At 36.8% G+C, this 26,757-nt stretch overlaps 2 protein-coding genes across 17 annotated transcripts in view; one reads left to right on the top strand and one right to left on the bottom strand.

The window, feature by feature from the left end:
* LOC133516798 (eye-specific diacylglycerol kinase) overlaps positions 1-26,757 on the top strand; it is a 342,395-nt gene that overhangs the window by 128,378 nt on the left and 187,260 nt on the right. For 4 of the 16 annotated variants that reach the window (XM_061849768.1, XM_061849767.1, XM_061849765.1 and 1 more), the window contains exon 1: positions 25,091-25,600. The exons of 9 other annotated variants lie outside the window; for them this stretch is intronic. The gene's annotated coding sequence lies outside the window, so the exon portion shown is untranslated. Of the gene's footprint in view, positions 1-25,090; positions 25,631-26,757 lie in introns of those variants that run through there. 3 more of the 16 variants (XM_061849766.1, XM_061849764.1, XM_061849760.1) reach the window with 1 other exon arrangement.
* Positions 13,100-13,572, bottom strand: LOC133517508 (uncharacterized). The gene has a single exon (XM_061850841.1). It carries the CDS (start codon positions 13,545-13,547, stop codon positions 13,116-13,118), a length of 432 nt encoding a protein of 143 aa, XP_061706825.1. The 5' UTR covers positions 13,548-13,572; the 3' UTR covers positions 13,100-13,115.

The raw sequence follows: 26,757 nt of genomic DNA, 5'->3' as shown, positions 1-26,757 counted from the left end.
TCGTGAATTGCAAGATCTATAATTTAAATTATTAGATACAGCGACGTGTATATTTTTAATAGTATAATAATGGAATTAGTTAGTATTATACTTGACTACGTAATAATACGAATATATGTATGTATGGGATATTAAAAAATACAGACGCCGTAGCGTAGCCATATACAGCCATAAAAGCATATATTGTGCAATGTGTCACATTCTAAATTCAAATTCGTAAAAATTGCGTTCACAATAAACTTCATTCGTTTATTGTCTACTTTTCTTGTATGAAGGGAAAGAATTATGGGTGTTGCAAATTCGAGTTTTTCACATTGTTAATCCCGATTTGAAGTTTTGAAAAAAATAATTGTTAAACTTTATTCAATTCTACATGAAAATTTTTTTTTTTTTTTTGTATATACAAACGACATTATTTGTATATACAACATATCCAAATTACAAAGAAATCGGATTTGTACTTTGGCTGTAACAAAATAAAAATGATTTTTCTCTTTTTGGTATTTTTTTAAAAAACCTGAATCATTTGAGGCTTGTTTTTTGGTGTTAAATAACTAAAAAGCATAAAAAATAAAACGTTCCTGAGAAAATATTATGCACTACCTACATCCTGTATCCCAATAGACCTTCTGTAGGCAATATTGTCGGCGATATTGACAGGCTTTGTTGACTGCGTCCAGGCCAATGAGTCCAGGAATGGCGCAGCAGGGCTGTTGACACGGCGAGGCGCTCGTTAACAAAGCCACAGACTACCTGGGTGCTCTAGAAGATACGCAACTATAAGAGGAAACACTTTTAAACTCCGTGACGAGTGGCGGAAAACAGGGGAGGCCTTTGCCCAGCAGTGGGACACAATATAGGCTATATAAAAAAAAAAAAAAAATCTTATTATAATACGCCTGCAATTCAAGGGAACATTGATTTTCGCATCTATATCTACTTGGCCTGCAACCCTTCGTTTTTCGACCTTTATACTAATAATGAACTCGTTTATCGCGTGATAAGGACGAGATAATCTGATCGTCTCTTTCTTACACTACTTAATACGGATTCGATGCTTCATATTTTCGTGCGACAGATACAATAGGTACCTATTTTACCCTTAGTAGCTAGTGGCCTTAGTTTCATTGGCAACAGACCAGAGGATCGGTGTAATAATTATGAAACGCATTGTAGTTTAAATAATGCCAAAATACAAATTAATTGTTTTGTTCAGTTTGAGAGTAGCGTATAAGCTGTAATTTCCCTATGTTAATCTGTGGCGATCCACTGGCACCGAAATACATGGGCGAACCAGCTGTCGGAGCTCATTGGCTTACTGTTCGAATGTTATCATAAATTTATGTGAAACATGTATGTCTGGTATAGTCTGTACGTTTTTCTACGAGATCAAGTACGCCATAGTAAATGTATGGCGAACTTGATCTTAGAAATTGGACAGGCTATACCAGGTTTAGTAGCTAGAAATTGTAAGTACCTAAGTAAATATTCTTTATTGCTCCAATAACACTACATTTACAAGTAAAATTAATGAATTAGAGCGAGTAGACGTTTTACATACATATATTGGCCACCACATCTATAGCAGATGATTGTTGCAGCGTCGGGTAAAATCAGGTGTTGCGGGGAGGTTGATTGCAACGTCTGCGATGACTGAAGAGTCCAATACCAGAGCGGCATCTTCTGCTACAGCAATCACAAACATGACGAGAGTCCAAGGGAGGAGGTCTAGCAGCGCGGAGTCTTTTGTGCCTAAGGTTCTCTAACCAGTCCTTGTCATACTTGTTTACTTTGAGATCTTGATGCCACTCTGGCCTCATTTCAGCCTGAGATTCCCAATTGTGAGGTTGAATATCGAAGCAGATCAAGTCCCTCTTGCACAGCGATTGATAATCTCTTGCAGCAGTCCTTGAATCTAAGCTTAGGGCGTCCAACCGGCCTCCTAGCGTTTTTACATACAAAACTTCTATTGACTAGTAGGCCAACAACCTTTTAATAAAAAAAAGCATTTTGAGTAATTACATTAATTCCCAGCTAGCTAGATATACTTTTTAGGGTTCCGTAGCCAAATGGCAAAAAACGGAACCCTTATAGATTCGTCATGTCCGTCTGTCTGTCCGTTTATGTCACAGCCACTTTTTCCGAAGCTATACTGTTCAAACTTGGTAAGTAGATGTATTCTATGAACTGCATTAGGATTTTTACACAAAAATAGAAAAAAAACAATAAATTTTGGGGGTTCCCCATACTTAGAACTGAAACTCAAAAAATCTTTTTTCATCAAACCCATACGTGTGGGGTATACGTGTGGGGATAGGTCTTCAAAAATTATATTTAGGTTTCAAATATAATTTTTTTCCAAACTGAATAATTTGCGCGAGAGACTTCCAAAGTGGTAAAATGCGTCCCCCCCCCCCCCCCCCTGTAACTTCTAAAATAACAGAATGAAAAATCAAAAAAAATATATATGATATAAATTACCATGCAAACTTCCACCGAAAATTGGTTTGAACGAGATCTAGTAATTAGTTTTTTTTTTAATACATCATACATGGTACGGAACCGTTCATGGGCGAGTCCGACTCTCACTTGGCCGCTTTTTTATAACTTCATTTGTTCCTGAATACATGTAATCCGAGGTTGCGCAATCCCAAGAGGTATGCATAAGCACATTTTGGGAGCCTTGGGAAGTCAGGAGATACATTTTTCTTTGGATTGACAAACCACTCGATGTAGAAGGATAGAGGAAGGTTTTTTTGGATAAGACACTTGTGAAAAGGAGCTTTCGGATTTTAACATGATTATACCAAAAATAAAAAAGCGCGTCCATTTTTTACAAACTGACTACGACTAATTCATGGCTAATTCATTTTAAGGTATCTTTCGGATCCTTAGATATCAATCTATATTATGATTAGAGCTGAGAAATTGCATGGAGAAATTATTAATTCATTGATAAATTCGCCATGCACTTTATGGCTGACGGATGTTCGATCTACAAGCAACAAACTGAAAAAGAGCGAAATCGTATCGTATTTGTATCATTATAGAATGTAATTATCTATTGTTAAAATTGTTTAAGCTATCTAAATGACTTTTAATAGCTTTTGTTATGTACAAAAGGGGTAATAACCGCTTTTTCGTAGGTTACAGGATATCGAGTTATACGTTCGGTTCTATAACTCGCAATCATTAAAAGTTATGTTAATCCGAAAAGTTAAATTACTTCATAATGTTTTGCTATTAAGAGGGAAGAACAGCTTTGCGAACCTAGTGAAATAACGGTAATATAAAAAATATAAAATAAATATGATAGGCCATTGTTACACAAATTGACTACGTCCCAAGAGTAAGCTCAACACAAGCGTTGAGGGTACTTAGACAACGATATATACTCGTATAATATATATATATATATATATATATATATATATATATATATATATATATATTTTAAATACTCAAATATATAGAAATCACCCATGACTTAGGAACAAATATCTATGCTCATCACACGAATAAATGCCCTTACCAGGATTTAAACCCGGGACCATTGGCTTCATAGGCAGGGTCACTACCCACTAGGCCAGACAGGTCAGTCAGCTACTTTTTCTATTAAATCTACATTTTAAATATCCAATTAAACATTTATTCAGGGACCATAATTTTATATCCGCAACGCAAAATCTGCAACAGGCATTGTCAACCGACTCTAAAAGTATACATAAAAACTACAAACAAAAAACACATTTCTATGAAATTCGATTCCGGGAGAAAACGTTTTCCACCAACTATATCTTAACAAATCACTTTGATTTTGATGTCAATCGCTTCAGCATAATATACTTAGGTTTCGCTTAATTTTTTTATGTATTGCAAATTTTGAAAAAAAAGGAAAATTTATAAACCTAGTTTTTCACTGTGTCAATAACATAATAAAAAATCATGGGGAATGGAAAATGTATAGAAGTGGAATTTTCTATAATGTCACACCCAGGAGGGACAAAAACGGGGCCTAAGTTTGTACGAGTATGTACAAGCGGTCCTCCCCTATCGTCTTGAAGGCGAGTTAGTCATTAGTCATTACGCTCAAGTTATTAATTATTACTATTCGATGAAAATAGCTTGTAAGTGCTTGTCTTAGTAATATTTAAGTAGGTATATAGTGTATTAGGATAATCTATTGAACCAAGCGTTACCTTGCAGAAAGCCATCTAATATTTTTTTATCACACTTGCTCGTAAACAGTGTTATTGTATATCTGAGCTAATCACACAAATATATGCCCTTACCGGGATTCGAACCCAAGATCGTCGGCTTCATAGGCACGGCCACTACCGACTAGGCCAGAGAGATCATCATATAAAACGCAATAACGTATTTTACAATATTGTGATGGTTAAGCTTTTAATCAATATACTTATAGTAATTCAGTATTCAGTCATTTATTGCCTTCATAGGTACATATTAGCTATGAACGCTGTAAGGGCACTGCACAACGTAACTTACGGACTAGTAATAATGAATCACTATTAAAAGTTTTTTTTTTTTAATTTAAAATTTATCAAATTATTTAAATATTATCAAACTTACATTACAATTGACGATTACATATTATTAAATTTAACATCACGATTAATTACATATTAAATATTTTATTACATTATTAGTTATTACATAAAAGTTTTTTTTTTTTTTAAGTAAAGCATATTATAAAATTTTTATTACTTTATCGGGAAACATACAGCACATAATAAAACAAAATGGTTAGAACGAATCTACATTATATTATATATATATAATATTGGTATTACATTATATTTCATATAGTTGCATTTTCATTCAGGAATACTAGTACAGAGTAAAAAGCTTTTTGAATTAAATATGTTTTGAGTTGGGTTTTAAATGTACTTATATTACTGAGTTCTCGGATCTGATGTGGGATTTTGTTAAATATTTTTATTGCCATGGCAAAAGGACCAGAGCTAACCATCTTCAATTTGGTCTCAGGTAAAGCTAGTTTTTTTTTAGTTCGTAAAGAAGATCCGTGTGAGTATTCTGGAAATAATGGCAAGTTGTTTTTCACGAACATAGAAGCTTCTAAGATGTATATTGAAGGTAGAGTCAACATTTTTTGTTCTGTAAAGTATTGTTTGCAGCCTGTCATTTGATCCACATTAACTAATATTCTTAGGCAACGTTTTTGGAGTATAAACAGTTGTATAGTATCTGAACTGTTTCCCCATAAGACTATTCCATATTTTAGCCATACGTATGCATAAGCATAATAGGCACAAGTGTCTGTTTTTTATATCGGTGCATTTCTTAATTTCATGTAAGGCATAATAGGTGAATCGACTTAATTTAAGGGCAATTTGATGGACATTTTCTTTCCAGTTTATTGTAGAATCAATATGAATACCCAAAAGCGCAGCGGAATCCACACATTCAAGTTTTGTATCTTTGAAGCTATAGTCTAATTCAAACTGTGTTTTTGGTAAGGTCTGAACTCTAAGAGTTTAGTTTTGGAGAAATTTATACTTAGGTTATGGTCTCTAAGCCAACTTACAATACTAGATATAGTTTCATCTAAGTGATTTTTAAAAGTAATATTATTTTCGCATGAAATTACTAATGATATATCATCAGCGAATAGGGTGCAAGAGCAATTTATTATTTTGGGCAAATCATTAATGTAAATTAAGAATAAAATGCATCCGAGAACATTGCCTTGAGGTATTGATTTTGTTGTATGTTGCCTGTTACATGATTGTGGTAGTCAACTTCTACACATTGGGTACGATTTGAAAGAACGATACGAAACAAACCAATCGTAAGGTAGTCCTGTTATACCAATTCCGCGTAGCTTTTGCAGTAAAATTTTGTATAAGCCTCGATCATAAGCTTTACTCATATCAAGCAATATTCCAAATGCATATTTCTTGTTATTAATGATATTTAATACGTCTTGCATGTATTTAAAAACAGCTAGCAATTACTCGGTCTAAGCCGTTATAGGTATTGTTTTATTTAAATGAGAATTAATCCCGGAAGTGGAGTTCAATATTATTTCATTCCATATTAGCATACAATTTAATTAGAGTTTCATTGCTATTCTAGTCACGGATTGCCAATACTTTCACACCTCATGAATACTCGTAGGTAGGAAGCTTGTCTGACGGGCAGATATAAAGCGGAGATCGATTGAGAACAACAATAGAAGATATTAATATGTTTATTCTGGGCATATTTTGGTCTTTGATGCGGTATTTGGTATCGAAATGTCTTTATGGGTTGAAAGCGGATTAGTGTTTAAGTTTTGTATCGTAATTGCAAGATAAGCTTTTTGGGTATTTTATATTTGATTTATCGAGCAAACTATTCTATGTTACTAGCGTCCGCTTGCGATATTATCTGCATAAAAATCGTAAAAAATACCCGTAGATTTTTCCTCAGCAGAGCTTTACGTTTGCAAAATATAGGTTTAAATTTCAAGGTCCTACTTTCAACGGTTTAGGCTGTGCGTTGTGTATCGGTATTTAAGAGGGAGAGTAATGCCAGGATATTAGAAGGAGCAAGATATGGCGCGCCGCGCGAAACTTGACGGAGGATATGGCTATCACGCGGGTTTTACCTTTTATCTCAAATACTCTGAAAATATACTTCTATTTAAAATATTGCTTGCCAGATCCCTCGGCTATATACTAAAAAACTAAAATTATACTCCCATGATATGCAAATGAAAATTAGCCATGGTTTCGTGCATGGTTCCAGCCAATTTTAACCTTTTCAGGTTTTGGCTGGAGACTGCCCTTGCACTTATTTCCCTGTGATGTTTGTGATGGCATTGCCGCTGATTAAAATGTGTAAAAATTCATTTTAAAAACTACTTACTATTTTGCGTCAGCCCTCTCTTGAGTAAAGGAACTGGGGGCTAGCCAAGATCACAATCGTTGATAGAGAACGTGTTAAACGGTTTTAAATACGCTCCCTTGTAGATTCTATCCCTGCAGTGACAGCATGGTTCCATTTTTATCGCTTGTCACTATGCCCGTCACTTTCGCACTTAAATACTAGTTAGAATGTGACAGGCATGGTGAGAAATGATAAAGAGCCGACCATACCCTGCACCCCCTACCCTACTGGTCTCCCCTATATAAAATAGGTAGTAAAAATTTCACAAATCGGGCACATCTCGCCTTCGTAACTCGGCGTATTCAACTCGAGGAAGCCGTGTTAGACGCACCACGTACTATGCCGCTAGGAAATATGCGACGTAACGTTATCAATCACGAGATTAAATATAAGTAATTATCGTAATGTAATGTAACGTCTAGATATATTTTAAATTTAACCCCAGCTTGGTTAATCCACGCATGCCATACAGTACCATGAAATGTACGGTGAAACGTATTTTACAGTACATATGGGGCTACTTTATAGCACTAGTGCGAGAAGTAGCATATTATGTTACTGTGTCGAACATTTAAAGGGCCATATGTACTGTAAAACGTTGTACGATACATGTGCGAATAGGTAATTCGCAACTCGTGTCGATTTAAAACACTCCCTTCGGTCGTGTTTTAATTTATCGCCACTCGTTTCGAATTTCCTATTTTTCGCACTTGTATCGTAATGTACTATTATGGCGTAGTATTCTCTCCATATATTATTTGAATTGCGACCTATAACTAGCCGATCCGGAAAATAGGAAATTAGCCTTGTATTCGGAAGAATTTATGGAGCAACGGGGAGTTTGTACTGAGAGAAAATACATAAAAGAGAATAAGAGGGTAGGCATTTGGGGTTATTATTTAATTATTATTCCGGTCTCATTTAAATTATTAATGTAGGAATGGAACGTAAGAGGATAGCGTGAAACGGAACGTAAGAGAGAAAGAAGGATGACAAGAGGTGCGAAAGGGACGGGGAGATCGATTTGAATGGTGAGCGAGCGTCGTGCGTTAAACTGTGAAATAGTTATAAAAAATAGTTTTTGTCATTTAAATAAAGCAAGTCAAGTGCTATTTTAGTTTTTATTCAGAGGCCTATCAATATCCCACATTAAATAAATGAACAAATCAACATTATATTTAAGTATACTGTTACTTTCTATAAGGCTTTGTTTTTTATTAACTAGAAATGATATCGACTTTTTTTTTGTTGCAAGTTTTAATTTTTTTTATGTTAGCATATAGTCAGTAAACGAGCAGACGAGCCGCCTAATGGGAAGCGGTCATCGTCGCCCATGGACATAAGCAACACCATAGGAGCCACTTAAGCGTTGCCGACCCTTGAGAACCCCAAAATACCCGCTTCTTGAAGAATCCCATGTCGTAGCGCAAAGGAAATACCTCAGGAGGCAACTCATTCCACATTCCGCACGTTCTAGGAAGAAACGAGCGAGATGCCCGCTTATTCTTGGTGTGCCATGTATCTAAGAAGTGAGGATGAGCTTTGCTCCTTTATCGGGATTTGCGATGATAAAAACGTGACGATGGCACCAATTTAGCACTGATCAGTTACATTTATTTATGGATATTTTATTTTACAATCATACCCAACCATATAAACTTACAGATGAGTTAATAACTTAATTGTTTTATTTCTGCCGTTTTCGCCACGAAATCATAAAAATACCTACTCTAATTTTGAACCACGTTTGACTGGAGCTACCACCGTGCGAGTGCCGTACATATGTATACGATCGCGCACGTAACAAGTTAACAAGTTACTCTTTTTAGCAGGATAATGGTATACGTACCTTAACATAACATGCTATGCCTTCTTTATTATTTCAAACTTACACAATTCTTTCACAAGAAAAGCGAAAACGAAGTGAGGTACAATTCGCGGCGGTTGCTCGTATTTAATGACATACGTCAGGGGATATTTAACCGTTTAAGAGAAGAAATGTACCTGAGTCTGGTTTATTGGATAAGACTCGGTGTTCTCTTAAACGTAATTATGTAGACGACGTTTTGTTTTCATTAAAGGAACGATTAAGATAGATAAGAAATAAATCATAATTCCCACAACACAAATCCTATTAAGGTTACTGTGGGGTTAGGTCGATTTGTATAATATTGTACAGTTATATTTATTTATTTACAGTACATATGGTGCTACTTTACCGCACTCGTGCGCAAATTCGCATATTACGTTACTGTGTCAAACATTTAAAGGGCCATATGTACTGTAAAACGTTGTACGATACATGTGCGAATAGATAATTCGCAACTCGTGTCGATTTAAAACACTCCCTTCGGTCGTGTTTTAATTTATCGCCACTCGTTTCGAATTTCCTATTTTTCGCACTTGTATCGTAATGTACTATTATAATTGCGGTTGATTGCACTGTTAGGAAGCACACCACACTTGTATGTGCTTGAGCCATGTCACCTTTAGTATTGCGGGTAACGTTTGTAACCTACATGGAATATTCGTAATACTACATTACAAAATGTTGAGACAACTCCCAAATACTGTGCCCAAATCGTGCCATTGCACAACATTGAATTTAGCGTCAATTTTTTAAATCTGTAAATCGGCCAATCGACCCCTGCGCTACATCCAATAAATTCGCCTTAAATCGGGGGTTGCCCTGCTTATCACGCCTACAACGTAACAAATTGAAATTGAAGAGCTTTTCAGCTCCGAATGAAGAGTGCTGACGGCCTCGTACCGCATATACATCACGTCCGGAACGAGCCTGCAATGAAATAATAGGGGTTTGGATGCTAGAGACTCACTGATTTCATTTAGAAGCGTGAGCCTAAGTAAATGCCATTGTCTTTTTTATGCACTCTTCAATTCGTGCTTTCAAAATGTAACTTACATATAATATGTATGTTACAGTAGTAGTGTAGTTAAGTAGGTAGGGCGATCGGAACATGATTTTATTTAAGCAGGATTATATTTTGTCTGGGTCTTGTTTCTTTTGAAACCTCCCGGGTTCTATAAATAATGCCACTGCGAGGTATAAGACTAGGCTCGCTGTGACACAGACTAGGTATAGTCTACGTCACAGCGAGCGATATTGCACTCTTTTCAGTTTCTTCTAGACAACTTAAAACAATGGATATTGTTGAGACGTTAATGAAAATGACTTGAAACTCATGTTTCATAAATTAAGGTGCGGCATGGTTGTTTGAACAAATTGTAAATTATTGCGGCAAAGGGCTTAAGATTAAGGGGATTTGTTTAAGTATCTGTTTGAAGAAAATATGAATGATAAATTACTGGAATAATAGTAAATAGTGTCTAATGAGCCAGAAGCTGCTGCTAATGAGTGTCGTGTTGAGAAGGTATCACTTGCTAAATTTATGGCGTTTGTAAATGTTGCCGCATCTTGAGTGATAAGGTACACTGTCACAAACACTTAATTACATTAAATAAATATTATAGGACGTTATTACACAAATTGACTAATTCCCACAGTAAGCTCAATAAGGCTTATGTTGAGGATACTTAGACAACGATATATATAATATATAAATATTTATAAATACTTAAATACACAGAAAACACCCATGACTCAGGAACAAATATCCATGCTCATCACACGAATAAATGCCCTTACCAGGATTTGAACCCGGGACCATCAGCTTCGTAGGCAGGGTTACTACCCACTAGGCCAAACCGGTCGTCAAAACATTACAGTCTGTCAATTTAATACGGGTGAATATTTAAACAGTGGTTAGCATTACTATTATGTACTATGTGTTAGGTACTCCTAAGAAGTAGACTGAGATACATTTTACTTAAAAAACAATAAAAATACAAAATAATTCGGCCCTCAATGTAAAGCAACACACGGTACAAGATACAAGCTTTTTAAAGTAACGGTCAACGCTTGTTGGCAGTTACTATAAAAAACTCGTATCTCGTAATGTCATGTCATGTTGTGTCTCGTAATGTTGCAGTACATTGCTGCTCGGTCAATTTTCAAGACTTAATTAGGAGGTATGAATTAAGTGTAACTATGGAATTAAACAGATAAATAAAACAAGCTTTATCTACAATAACAATAAATGAAAACTTTTTACGCATGTAGTTTTTTTTTTTAATTCAGAGACAAACTAGAGTGTGGGGCCTGTTTCCGTATCATTCGATACAAACTAATATGCGAGATATGTCAAAATTGTATGCAATTGACATTTCATTTCGAACAAAAAGGCATCTCGGCTGATATTAGAATAGAGGTCAAGTCGAATTGCTTTTTTTTCAGAGATGTTCCTGAATGCATAACCAAATCAATTTTGATGTGGTTATGAAGCTATAACTACATTATCACAAATAAGAAATTTGTTGTAACAAAACAGTTTATCGTAATGTTGGCCATTATTTACGGATTTTGAGGGCATCATAGAGGGTTTATGATACGAGTATGTGTGTAGATAAACGAATTAAAACAATTGTATAAACTATAAAATAAATGAATAATAAACTTTCGACATCCACTCCTTATTCACCTAAAGCTACGTAAAAATTCTTGCCGTTTTAAAACTTATCAAAATGAGGAACATAAAAGGAAAATTCATGTAGATGCGCGTCTAAATATTAAATATTTAGGTTCTCTCGCAAATTTATGATGTTGTAAATTACCCTGGAGTGTTTTCAACAATAAACCAAATCGTATATGACGTTGTTGGTTAATTCCGCTTTCATGTTCCTTGTTTGAAACACGGCACTGCCGCTGCCGCTATTACATTTTTTTTTACCTAGCCTGGACCGCAGTCATTTAATCATTACTTTATTATTCATGATTATCCATTTCCCAGCCGCACACTCCAGCTAGGTGTTTCAAATTTCCCACGGGTAATAAATATGTTTCTTGCTAAAGACACAAACAAAAGGCATCTTCACTATACTTAAATCGACCGGGATATAAACCGTGATTACCTTTTATATTGTTTTTATTGAGCTCCCGATATTTCGACGCAGTTACATGCATCTTCTTGTTGTTGTTAAGTGTAGTGAAACTAAACGTAAATCATTCAAAACTATAAAAAGCATCTTACTCATCAAATACTTTAAAACTTTTTTAATAAATGTACAAACAAGTGATTTATTATTCGAGTCAAATTTCAAATATCTTATCTTGATGGTATTTTATTTTTATCAAGCTATATTGCTTTATGTACCTATTAACCTAATGCTACTATATCCGAGCAATAAAGTATAGGACCTGCAGTTACTACAGAATGTCACTTCGCCAACTAAAACTTAAAAAAGACATGTATTCCAAATCTGTTGGGCACGCGCATACCTATGGTTAAAAATAGATTGATCATTTGGCAGTTGTCCTGCCGATATGCCGCGCCGTGTAGTACATTATACGCGCCACGCGAAATGTCGCGTGCGCGAGCGCTTCTGCTGTTTATTTTAGGACCGACGCCGAAACGATTGACGCGACGACCTGCCTGTATCGATCAGGTATAATTATGTTGATTAAAAATGTAATAGTCTCCTGATGTTTATTTCTGTTCGCATCGCTCGCACCAACATAATGATGTAGTGGACGCCCTGAAATTATTTTCATGATGGATTCCTAGTTTTATTAATTTGTCTGTTAAATTACACAGTACATACAATCCAAAACAAGGAACAATATTGGTAGCATGATTGAAACACACCATCAGTAAATCAATTTAATGATGCTCTTTATGTTACGCAGCCGTGTAAATGTTTCTGTTAGGTACTTTGTATCTTACTTAACTCGCATATACATTAGAAGAAATATGCAGTAGTCAAATCTATGCAACTATAAGTAATTATAGTGTTTCAAGGATTGGAAACGCAACACGACAAGAACTAGAAACAAGGATCTCAGGGTCTTAATTAACGGGTGATGAGACAAAAAAATGAGAATGATTTTCTGTAGAATTATAAACAAAACTATCTACATAAACAATAAGAAATGCTGTTAATAAAGTTGCTAGTCCTTTCGAGATTCTTGAATTTCAAAACATTTGTTTTTGTTAGAATGGAGTCAAAACAAGAAATGAGAAATTTCTCTTAAAAACCAACTAGGTATAAAATTAAAACTAAACTAGCCATACAATGAAACTACTTAAAAATTAAACTAATACTAAATAAACTACTACTACTATTTAATGGCGCAGCGACCCAAAATGAGTCTTGGCCTCCGACACGAGTACACGCCAGTTGTCTCGATCCTGCGCCATCTCCCGCCAGTTATCGGCCTGGAGATCGCGCAAGTCCGCTTCAACAGCATCGCCCCAGCGATATCTGGGACGTCCGATAGGCCTCCGCCCTACCGGGCGTCCCAGGTATGCCCTTTTAGCGCCGCGATCCTCCTCCATTCTCAAAACGTGGCCAAGCCAGCGGAGACGGTGAGCTTTTGTTTCGCCGACAATATTGGGTGTAGCCACAAGATCTTCAATCTCGACGTTTTTGCGGAGTCTAAGGCTGCCATCCTCTCTTCTCACAGGGCCCAGGATCTTTCGAAGTATTCTCCTTTCTGTCACCAGGAGTTTATTTTCTTCTTTAAGTGTTAGTGTCCAAGTCTCGCATCCGTACATGAGTATGGGCCGTATGACCGTCTTATATATATACGTATTTTTATGTTCTTGCTCAGGAGTTTGGACACTAACACTTTATGAAGGGCGGCACTACATCGCAACACTAAATCTAAAAGATATACTAATTAACAAATTAGTTATAAAAAGAATACCCCTTCTACAGCCTGCCACACCTTCTACAGCTTCTAATGCCAGGGATATACGCTGGAGGTAAGCGCCAGCCCTATGGTCTCCAGTCTATGTAATATCATGTGACTATTTTTTGTTGTATATAGTATTTTTTCCTTATTTAAATATATGTATATATTACATTATAAATAAGGAGGTCTATCTTCAAACCTTCAAGAAAACAGCGTACTCCCAGCTGAATGAACCGTATTACACAGTTTAGCTATGCGAGACAGGAATTTTCTGGAGAAACATACAGTTGAGTACTGCCAACCATCTATAGATTAGTGGTGAATTGATAAATTATTTATATATATATATATAGTCCTCCTTATCGTTTTCGATGACGGCGACCCTAAATAAACACATTATGGACGTTGTCCAGCATGAGCCCTAATGTGGCTGGCCAGGCCGAACTTGCTCTTAAATACTCTATTGCACGCGTGACAATAAAGTTGGCCAGCTGCGTTGAACGTGTACACGTATCTAGGAGGGCTTAGGTCTCTCTTTCCGTAACTGGCGTATAAATTATTACTATGCCTGGTAAAGTCTGTTATACTTAAAACCTATTTTATGTTTTATTAGCAAGTCCATTTAACGAGATCATATTTCCCGAGCCGATAATCGCCTGGAAGCCGCTTGGTTGCAAACTGGCTTGCTAGAGATAATGTTATCAGACGCGGACATGGCAGGTATTCAATTTGCTATTGTTTGGTTTTGGTGTCGTGCTCCTCCAGCCCGGCTTAACTACCAACATACATGAAGGTTATACTATATTTGTTTATTTAAATTTTATTGCACACAAGAAAAACTTAATGTACAAAAGGCGAACTCAATGCCATGAGGCATTCTCTACCAGTCAACCTTAGGGCAAAGCAGAAAAGATTGTAGGCGGTGCATTTAAATTAAAAGAAATTATTATTGAAAGTATTAGGGTCCTAATTCACATAAATTAATTATAAGCAACTTAAATACATAAAGATACATACATATAGGTAATGGATATATACAGAGGATTACTATAACTAGCTTATATCTAAAATAGGCCCTTGAGGCATTGTACCAAGAATGCTGGTACACAGGTAGCATCCCACACTAACATCCACCCCAAGCTCCAAGGAACTAAGGACACTCCATCAGGCCTCTTGTCATCATCCCTGATACTGCCAGTCGGCTCTAGGAGAGCAGGCACATTGATGGTGGCATGAGATCGACGGATTATGTCATAAAGCGACGCATGTCTTGAAAAACGACCTGCACTTTTTTGACAAGATAATTCATGGTGCCCCAGTCGGTCCACGTCCGTGTGCCACAAGAGCATATACGTGGCGAACAAGTACATACTGAAACCCTGAGTCACAAACCAGGCGCCAGTCTTCGGAATAATTATAATAAAAACAGAATTTTTGTAGTCATTAAAAATTAAATTTGACAATCACTGCTGAATTTTAAATGGTAAAGATCGGATTGTTGCTTTCCGATCTTTACCTGCTAGAGCGAACATCGGATATCGGTCTATAGCAGCCCTAGGTCTGTTTTCATTGGATTGAGAGAGAGAGAGAGAGAGATGAAATGGCTTCTTGCATATTGTTGTAAAAAATCAGAAATAAAGCCTATTTTGGAGGAAATCTATTTCCTATGGTCTTTTACCGCTTCCGGTATAAATCCCAACATAACTTATCTTATAAAAAAGTCGCTATCTAAAAAAATGTTGACACTATCACGAGGCACGATTTCAAGCTAACACCAGGTATACCTAACCCGTTGTTAAGATTTCGTTATCAACTAGGAAGTTCCTAGTAGGAAGTGTAGGAACCCTTATATTGAATAGTAGTCATCATAACCACATTAAGAGGCTGTCAATACCTAAAGCGCGCACACTGTATATTTGTATCGGTGTAAATGAGATAGCACTGTCACATGTTACTGGGCCTGGGCAAGGGAATAATAAGAAAAATATTTAAATAAAAAAAAGTTGATTATTAGTGTAATATTTTACTCAACAGCGGTTTAGATATTAATGTTTTGAAATTGTGATTTTAATTGCAGACCCATAAGTCAAAACAATAAAGACATAGAACCGTTTAATTGTGATTTTAAGACCAATCTTTACAATTATTTTCTATCGAGCCGATTTCGTTCAATCATGTATCGAGTACAACCACGGTCTTTGAAATATAATTAATATGAACATATATTTTTCTTACTTGACTAAAACAAATAGTCTTTCTTAAAAAAATGTTTAAGTAACATCAATTTCAAGGACATTGGGTGTTGACAGCCTCTTAATATCCCTTACTTATCATACGCGACTCAAGGGCTAAATAAACCAATATAAGTGAGCTCTCCGATTACGCATAGGTTGTTACGATCTCACGATTGTAACAACACTGGGGTTTCAAGATGTCTATACGCTTGCGAGTAGCCAACCGTTGTGAATTGTTTGACGGAATCGTGACGTCCGTGACGTTCGAAAACAAAAAGTCGTATGTGACTGTAAACTTCCTATTATGATATGACTATTTGCAAATCACCGTAAAATTTGAGTAGCAAAGGTTCTGTGACATTTAGAATATCGAATATTCTAGATAAACATAAAGAACCTCAACCTTACCCTCTTTGAAATAAGCTTCATTATTAGAGTTAGACCCGGCTACAGCGATTGATAATAAACATAGATAGCTCAGAGCGGTATGAAATCAGTTTACAGTTGGCTAAAGAGTAATCTACTAACTTTCAACACCGCAAAAACTAAATTTCTTTGTTTTCACAAAACCGCGGCCTCAAAGCCGACAATCCACCCTCATGAAATAGTCTGCAATCAAGGGACATCCTCTTGCAACTGTTGTTCAATTGAACGGGCCCCATCTATTAAATACTTAGGCGTGACACTAGATGAAAAACTTAATTTTTCTAACCATATTGAATCGGTATCTGCTAGAGTAAGAAAGTTAATTTATGTGATGAAGAAACTAAGAGATGCAACTGACAAACAACTACTTAAAATGATATATACTGTACTTTGTCAGCCGATTTAAACTTACTGCATCACCGTATGGGGAGGGGCAACTAGCACGGCAATGATTGCCTTCAATTTCGCTTAGTAATATTACACACTTAAACACACACACACCACAAACACACCACACACACAATTGCTGTCTACAACGGTTAATAATATAAATTCGTGTAATAATTTTACTCTACCTAAATTGTGATCGTTCCTATTTAGTTTGCCTGCTATTATTATCAAAAATGTTTTACTATTAGTAACCTATTATAAAACTAAAACTTCAGCGTAGGATGTAATTCAAATTAGTATTTTTTCAATCTGACTCCACAACACAGGCATAGCATAATAAATGATACTGTGACATTTCTAATAGTATCGAAACGCACGTATGTTAGCTTTGACTTTATGACACATAGTGGCAGTTAGTGCCAAACTAGAATACAGACTTGTCTACCCACCATAAACTTTAGTGGAAAGAGAATTTATATAACTCCTTAGTGAAAAACCTCATGGTTTGTGTGAAGTTGAGCGTTATGTCAATGCTAATAAAGATGATAAGGACGGCAAAGCTTTTGTTAACAAATATATTAAATTACGGAAATGAATAATATTATGTCTTTTTATTACTTATTTCTATTTCCCGTTACATTTTCACCCAATATTATATCTTTTTCCGTAATAAAATGCGTATAGAATTACTGTAATATTCTGTACCATATACGCCATGGTTTTTCCTCCGAGCCCAAAATCGATGATCTCCTTTGAGCCGATGAAATGAAAGTTTCACTATAAAACACTATAAAATGTGTTTATTTATTTACAAGAATAACGTTTTTGTCCAAGCTGAAACGCCGACCTTCGCTAACGTTTTGGTCATTAAAAATAATCCCGATTATATTAATATGTTTCAAAATTTCAAGAAACCTTCAATTTATAATATACAATGTTCCTGACTTGTAATTATAAAGGCTTTCTAGGTGGCACCATCTAGGTGCTAGCAATACGTAACTTTTATACCAACCTATACACAATGTTTAAGTTGTTTTCAAACCATGCCGTTTCATATGACCCCGTATTATCGTAGATTCTTTCAATGAATAAGTCATTTCTAGCAGGTATAACAACTCTTACAGAAATGAATGAAATCCCACCAAAAACATTTCATGTTGCCAAGTGTTGCCAAGACTAACAGGCGCATAGAGCTTTTACACTAAAAAGTTATGAGATCCCCTATAGTAGGCACCAAGGCTTTTACTTTGTAAGCCCACACTTTATCAGCTCTAACATCTCCAAACTTAATGTATTAACCGTGGAGACTATACGTCTCTGTCATATTGTATAATATACTTGACTCGGTACATACTAGTTATGTACAGAATGTAGCATTAGTTTATGAGACTGCCAGTTTAACAGTCCAGACGCGGTTTATTTATTTAGTATAAATTTTATTTTGACACTTGGAGAGACTTTACACCTCCAAATTTTATTATTATTAGTACTCTGACATTGGGGATGGGGACCTTTTACATCTCCAGATTTAATGTGTTTTTAACCATAGAGACTATACATCTCTATTGTATTGTATTAATTTATTTTAAGATTATTATAATGTAATGTTTGCCCAGGTATTGGCTGTTGTATTTATAAATGTTGTTATGTATTTTTCATGTCACTATATGATATTACTATAAATGTTGTATTGACTTGTAAAAGAGCCCTTGAGGCCTATTTGCTGAAAAAATTTTTGAATTTTGAATTTAACTCAATAAAGCCAACAGCTTGGTCAAACAGTACGGCTTGGCCGTATCGTTGCTGTCACATAAATACTCCCGCGGTGGACTTGTATAGGTAGTACAAAGTACTTACTACTTAGCACCTAACCATAGGTCTTTAAAATTCTGAAAATGATATTACGGGATAGTCCACTTACGTTTAAGAAGCGGTTTTAAAAGGCTTTCTAAAATAATTTGATATTTGTCAGCAATAGTGTTAAGCACAGCAAGTCATAAACAAGAGCCTTAATTGTCAGCTTGATTGGCATGACCGACTCCAGAGACCGGCTCGTATCGGATTCGGTCCGGAAATACAGGTCAATTCATAAGAGATGGCACGAATGGAACGAATGAGGGAATGAAAGTATCTGCGTGTATGATAGTCGGCCCGATTCGAACAAGGCTTATAAGATGTCACAACGATACGATACTGATCACGTCACTTTTGACACTGAAACTATCAGTATCGTATCGCTGTGACATTTTATAAGCTTCTTTCGAATCGGGCCGAATAACCAAATAAATGGCGGCTCTGACTGTATACCAATACATGCGTCACTCATACAATACATTTTCGTTCATTCCATTCGTACCAGATTTCGAGAAACGACCTTGTACTAGTGTTGTTAAAAAACTAGTCTTAAAGACTTTGAAACCTTAAAGACTCGCAAATCTTGAAGGTTCAAGCTTTGAAGACTTAAGCGTTGAAGGTTTGAGCTCAAACACGGAATCTTAACGACTCAAGCTTTTTGCGAGCTGTTAAGAGTAAGTTTTTAGGACTCGGGCCTCATGGAGAGCTCGCGCTTTAAAAACTCGGGCCTATTGAAAGCCCAAGCCCCCCCGAACCTCGAAGGCCTGAGTCGAGCGTTAAGAGCTCAAACAATGAGCTTCTAGGCAGAAACTAATATTGTGTTTTTTTTTTTAAATATTATGAACCTAACTACGTTGCCACTTTGTAGTCATGTCTGGGTGTAGTGATTAACAGATCGCAAAAAGACTAATGTCACTCATAAAATTGATCTGCAGTCGAAATAAATCTTTAACTTTACGTTTAGACATATTGTTTATCCACTCTAATTGATATTTTATAAACATAAATGCGATAAAGTCCAAATTTTTTTTCCTTTTTCCCCTATATCACAAAAAATATTTTTTTTATTCTAATGACCTCAAGATTACGCTGTTAAAATCGCTCTGGTTCCTCACGGGCACCCTGTATAACTATCAAATATGGCATAGATTGATCTAATTTGTTAGAAGCTTTTAAGACTTAATTGCTCCAAACCATATAGACTTATAGCTTCAAAGCTTAGGAGGCTTTAAAGCTTGAGGCCTAAAGACTCGAGGTTTCTGTGATCGTAAGCAGCAACGCAATCTTATTAATTTGAGGCTTATACGGTCGAGGCTTTAAGGTTCAAAGGCTTCTAAACTTAGCAGTCGCGACTCGAGTCTTGTAGTTTACGCCTCGAAGCTTAAATCCACAACACTACCTTGTACTTAGGATAATACACAGATTGTGTTGTGTGTAAAGTAAAAACTCGAATATAGTGTACCCAGTCAGCGTGAATTGTTAATCATTGTCCGTCAGCTGTCCGTATAGTTAAGCATTCTGTATCTAAGCAGCCAGCAATAAAAGTACTAACAAATATTTTTGACGGTCACTTGTTGCAAACCATGATGTTGAAGAAGTATACACTTGTAGTATCTGCATCTGAACTGTGACGATTTTTATTGCTTAAATTAAGAAACATACTGAAACGTATATCTGATATCAATTGTCTGCTTGTAAATACCCTACGGCGATGTTTTTACAAAATAGTACGGTCGCCAAATCTCAAAAGCCCTCTAGAAACACGATTTAATTGACTCGGCTCGGCCTTACCCACAACCGGTATCAATGTGTTCGGACAGTTCTCCTGATCACCGTACATGCGGTAGTAAAGCGGAAAAATGGTGGAGGGGATAGTAATGACGTCACAAAGATGGCGGCCGGACCTATTCTTTTTGGCGGTGTATCTCGAAAACCACTTAACCGATTTTAATCATCGAGGTGTCAAATAATAGCTTATATTATGGAGATTATTTCCTTTTCTACAAACATTTACGTGAAACCTATAGGAAAAAAAATAATCACAAAAAACAGTTTTTTTATAAAATTATTATTTTTTATTTTGTAAAAATCTCCGTAAATATTAGCATTTCGCAAATTTTGTTTAATATAAAACATATTGCTTCATTATCAAGGAATATAATGAGCCTTAAAACATACAGATCGAGTAATAAACAATGAAGCTACACTCATTTATTTGCGCATGGGTAACGATAACTGGCTTTTACCGGTCGAAACTGTGGTGACTGTTACGATACGTATTGAATGGAATTTATAGAGTATCGGTTTTAATTACTGAAATTATAAAAACCAGACACAATAATGTTACCTTACTTCGACGTTTAGTCTCTTTTTTCGTCTTAATCATAGGTAGGTACATATTTTTTTTTACTTAAAATTTTTATACAGGGTGAACTTTTAACCACCAGTCATACTCTGCGCAGCGACTTTATAGGTCATACTGAACAACTTTTACTATTAGTAGTCCCCAAGCCGCTCCGAGGCCAGATTTAATTGACTCAGCTCGGCCTTACCCACAACCGGTATCAATGTGTTCGGGCGTTTCTACTGATCACCGTACATGCGGTAGTAAAGCGGAAAAATGGTGGGAGGGGATAGTAATGACGTCACAAAGATGGCGTCCGGACCTATTCTTTTTGGCGGTGTATCTCGAAAACCACTTAACCGATTGTATTCATCGAGGTGTCAACTAATAGCTTATATTATGGAGATTATTTCCTTTTTACAAACGTTTACGTGAAACCTATAGGAAAATAATAATCACAAAAAACATTTTTTTTTATACATTTGGTTGGTAGGTTTGTCTTATGTTTTAAAGCAGTAAAATCTTTCAAGTCGAAACACAGTATAAATATACATTTTGTTGTCTAATCTAAAAGTATGATGTTCATTGTTTAAGACTGATTAGTGATTACTGAATTAAATAACATGCTATTTGTTACAGGCAAAATGTGTATCATAGTTGGTCTGTAAGTACTTACTACTTGTGTCGAATATAGGTATAAGATGAAATTTTAACCACCAGCCATACTCTGCGCAGTGACTTTACAGGTCATACTGAACAACTTTTATTATGGGACCAATGCCGAATCACGCAAGAAAATTTGGATCTGGAATGACATCCACTGGCTGTGCCCTACCACACAAAGCGAGATGACATTCACAATGCCCATACCTCTCTTTTGGACGTAGTTTAAGGACGTACCCGGGTCCATGACGCATGCTCGCCACACCGCTGCTTAAAATAAGCTGACGCACCGTAAATTGAACTGCGTAAAAATCGCAAAAAATATTACACGGAGATCTTATGGCAGACACCGTACCGGTGACGTAAAAGACGCAACTGTTTTGCGAACAAAAAAGATTCGCGTGAAGCACGTCACTGCGATTCCGTACCGTCACCGTTTTTTAAACAGCGGTGTGGGGAGCATGCGTCAAAAACGGTACGCATACGACGCGTCACTGCGATTCCGTATCGTGACCGTTTTTTAAGCTGCGGTCTGGTCGCACCTTGTATTGTATTGTATTCGGGCGATTTTTCCGCAACTCGACGACTTGCGCCTATTTTGCGTGATATGTTGGGGGTGGGCTAGTCCTGCCAGCCCAGCTCCTCGAGGAATCCTATCAAACCTTTGATGTTGAGTAGGACCTCGGGGAGGTCTCTCGGAGATCCGAGATGTTTAGCCCTGTATGGAGTCACTCCGCTGCATTCCAGCACCACGTGAGAGGCTGTTTCTTCTGTCTCCATGCAACCTCGGCACAGGGGACTGTCTGTGACACCTGTTGTGAAAAGATGTTTGTTAAATAGTCCATGACCTGTTATGACACTGGTTACCATACTCAGTCGGACCTTCCCTAGTTGCAGGAGCGCCCTTGTGAGTTTTCCGTTGATGCCAGGCATGGCTTCTTTTGCCTGTCTGCATCCAGTCTGGTTCAGCCAGTGTTCTGTGTGTAGTTTCCCTGTACGTGCCAGCAGCATTGAGCGTACCTTGCTAAATGGTATCGGAAGAATCGGTTCCGGACCAATCGCCCCCGCATTCGATCCTTGCCTGGCAAGCTCGTCCGCAGCATCGTTACCTCGGGATCCACTGTGTCCCTTGATCCATTGTAGGGTGATCTTGTTATTATGACATACCTCCATTAGTCGTTCGTGGCATTCGTGTATAAGTTTGGATGTAACTATATGGCTATTTAGAGCCATTAAGACTGCTCTACTGTCGGAGAGTATGCGGATGGAGGATCCTACTACCTTCCTTGCAGTGATGGCAGCCGCCGCGTTTATGATGCCCATGCACTCAGCTTGGAATACCGAGTTATGGGCTCCTAGCGGAGTGGTGATCGACATGTTCAGGTCTTCTGAGAAGGTTCCAGAGCCCGATCCGCTGTCTGTTTTGGACCCATCAGTGAAGATTCTCAGCTCCCGGGGATTGAGTCCTTCATGATTGTCGTCCTCATATAACTGTATTTTGTACCTTTTATCGAAGATAGCTTGTTTGTGAATCCGGTCCGTGCCTGACCTAAGCACTGGAAATTCGTCATTCGTCATACACCTTTTCCAGGCATTTTGTGTGAAGAGCTCCTGTGATGTTAGACCATATCTTGAGGGTTCGCAACCTTACCGCTGAGAGACTGGCCTCTTGCTGTATGTGTAGGTGCAGCGGTGGAAGGCTTAGCATGACCTCCATGGCTGCAGTCGGGGTAGACCTCGTGCAGCCAGTGGTGGCCGCGCATGCGAGCCTTTGAAGTCTTTGTAGTTTGTCTCGTACGTTGCCTAGGTTTGTTCTTGGCCACCAAACCAGAGCACCGTAACAGAGTAAGGGGCGGATTATCGTCTTATAGAGCCAGAGGGTAATTTTCGGGTTGAGTCCCCACCTCTTACCAATCATCCTTCTGCACTGCCAGAAGACAACTCCCGCCTTGTCTATCCGTTTGTTGATGTGGTTGTTCCAATTGAGTTTATTGTCGCGAGTTAGTCCTAAGTACTTAACTTCATCGGACAGCTGTAGCTCAGTTTGGAAAAGTGTTGGTCTGGTAAAGTTGGTCGCACCTTTATATGGGACAGTCAAAATTTTTTTCGCGATTTCGGAATTGGTCCCATAGTAAAAGTTGTTAAGTATGACCTATAAAGTCGCTGCGCAGAGTATGACTGGTGGTTAAAAGTTCACCCTGTATAAAATTTTTAAATAAAAAAAAATATGTACCTACCTATGATTAAGACGAAAAAAGAGACTAAACGTCGAAGTAAGGTAACATTATTGTGTCTGGTTTTTATAATTTTAATTATAATTTCAGTAATTAAAACCGATACTCTATAAATTCCATTCAATACGTATCGTAACAGTCACCACAGTTTCGACCGGTAAAAGCCAGTTATCGTTACCCATGCGCAAATAAATGAGTGTAGCTTCATTGTTTATTACTCGATCTGTATGTTTTAAGGCTCATTATATTCCTTGATAATGAAGCAATATGTTTTATATTAAACAAAATTTGCGAAATGCTAATATTTACGGAGATTTTTACAAAATAAAAAATAATAATTTTATAAAAAAACTGTTTTTTGTGATTATTTTTTTTCCTATAGGTTTCACGTAAATGTTTGTAGAAAAGGAAATAATCTCCATAATATAAGCTATTATTTGACACCTCGATGATTAAAATCGGTTAAGTGGTTTTCGAGATACACCGCCAAAAAGAATAGGTCCGGCCGCCATCTTTGTGACGTCATTACTATCCCCTCCACCATTTTTCCGCTTTACTACCGCATGTACGGTGATCAGGAGAACTGTCCGAACACATTGATACCGGTTGTGGGTAAGGCCGAGCTGAGTCAATTAAATCTGGCCTCGGAGCGGCTTGGCGACCGTACTAAAAAGTTTTACGCAACAGTATAACGGTCAACGGAGGAATAATAGTGGAAATAATTACTCGCCAGGCATTATTTTGACGTAAATCATTAGCATGCATGTCCTTTACCCGGTTACTGAACGTCTTCTGTCTGTATCTGTATATAACTGTACTATCTAATTTGCCAGAGCGAGTCAGCGATAATTAGACTGAAAGGGAAGGCTATTTGGATATACCCGCTACCTATCTGGTTTCACCCCTCATTTCCCCAAGAATTTAATAAACTTGGTTTGAATTACTTGATAAACCTTAATAGGGGAAGGTGTGACAATGCTTGCCATTCGAATAAAATTAAACTAATTGTGTGTTACGGGATTCCTTAAACGTCATTTAAATTAGTAATTAACTTCTGAAATACAATTTGTTATTTAATATAAATATTAAAAAAAAACTTAATTTAAGCTAAACAAAATTTGATAAGTACTCGTAGATCTAAAAATGAAAAATGTCGCATCTCGCCCACCTATGGAGTAAGATGGGGTACCACTGTACTCGAAGGGTAAGCTGAATTCGTCATGAATTCTAAGATACATATATATACTTCGTTGTTGTCTAGCATTAATAGAGAGAACTTCACACAAGTAAGCTAGAACACTTTTTGCGGTAAAATTTTGATGTAAATTATGACTATGAGTATTAATTGTGAGCATGCTACATTAGATAATTGCATTTTTATTAACAATTAAAGTGTTCCTTCTAATGCTAAAAACACGAAGTACTTATATATAACATTGAATCTTCCTGCTCTGGTCCAGTAATGGCAAACAAGTGTGGCGAACCGACTCGAGGTCATAAGTTGTAAAGTGTGTGTCTTGTATTGTAGACGCGAGTGCTATTGGAAGCAGTTCTATTTCGGAGCGACACGAATGTCGCGTACGCAGCGTGTGACCGCCAGACCACGCGCCGGCGCAACTCTCCTCGTTACTTTAGTTCGCGCGAGTGTTTGTCGAAACAAACACGTACTATTACATACCGGGAAGTTAAAGTTATCCTAGATGTATAAGTAATGTGCAAGCTAGTGCTCAGTGAAAAAATACTAGGATCTATATAGGTACATTAAAAAGTGAGTTTATCTTGCAATGTGTTGCAACAAGTGATATGGGGATATTGTTATTTTAAATAAATCAACATAATCATGAGGATAAATTAACAGAAAAGTATAATACAATCGGTCAACTTGAATGTGATTTATCCTGCCTACAAGCTGGTTAACCACTTAACCTATGGAACCTACGTCATGTACCTACTTTTTTTATCTTAGATGATCAATTTACACTCAGTGTGTTCCAACCCCTTTTTATGTTACTAGCAGGCCAATTCGAACAGATTGATGTCATTTAGTCATTGTGCGTCCTGCGTCGCGCCAACACAGTACTACTTTACAGCACATATGGTGCCACTTTTCCGCACTAGTGCGTAAATTACCACATTATGTAACTATGTCGAAAATTTAAAGGGTCATATGTACTGTAATACTACATTATGATACAAGTGTGCTAAGTTGGTCATTACACACGAGGTGATATTGTCTTAATAAGAAAGCCGATGTGGGTAATGACCAATACACACGCGTTTCATACGACGTTTTTCAACACACTACTTATAAATTAAAAACTATGTCGAAAAAACAAAACTTATAAATTAGATTTTTTTTTGTCAAAACAATAAAAGTAATATTTTCAAAATGGTGACTTTATTACAGTTTTAACATGGAATAATTGCACCAAAGCGTGCTGGGCTTGTAGGCACTTATTCGCCAGTTCATTGAAGTAAGCTACCAACACGTTTTCTAAGAAAGACTGGGCGTTCTAGCTGATTTTCCATTCAATAAAAGTTTCATATGCCGCCAATTATTTTTCACCCGATTTTGATGGTAAAAGGCTATTGTGCTCGGCTCTTGCTTCTATTAGTATTACTGGCAGCGTCAATTTTATGTGGTCTTTATTTTCAAAGCTTGAAAATGTCATTTTCGTCATTATTGTCGCTATAATTAACTAAGCCGTTATGATGTGTTTCTTTTGTAATTTAATTTTTTATTATTATGTTTTTAATTGTGTACCTAACTACGAGCACGGATGTTAATCTATATAATTGTAATTGGTAATTATGCTATCCTCCGACCGACCGTCCTAGTCTGGGACCGGTCTGAAAACCAGCGCCGGGCATCTCCCAATATTTCTGCGTTATTCATATGTATAAAATATAATAATTCTTTTTCTT

This window comes from Cydia pomonella, chromosome 4, assembly GCF_033807575.1.
Source record: "Cydia pomonella isolate Wapato2018A chromosome 4, ilCydPomo1, whole genome shotgun sequence".
In the NCBI taxonomy this organism is placed as follows: Eukaryota; Metazoa; Arthropoda; class Insecta; order Lepidoptera; family Tortricidae; genus Cydia; species Cydia pomonella.
This window is presented reverse-complemented; position numbering and strand designations above follow the sequence as displayed.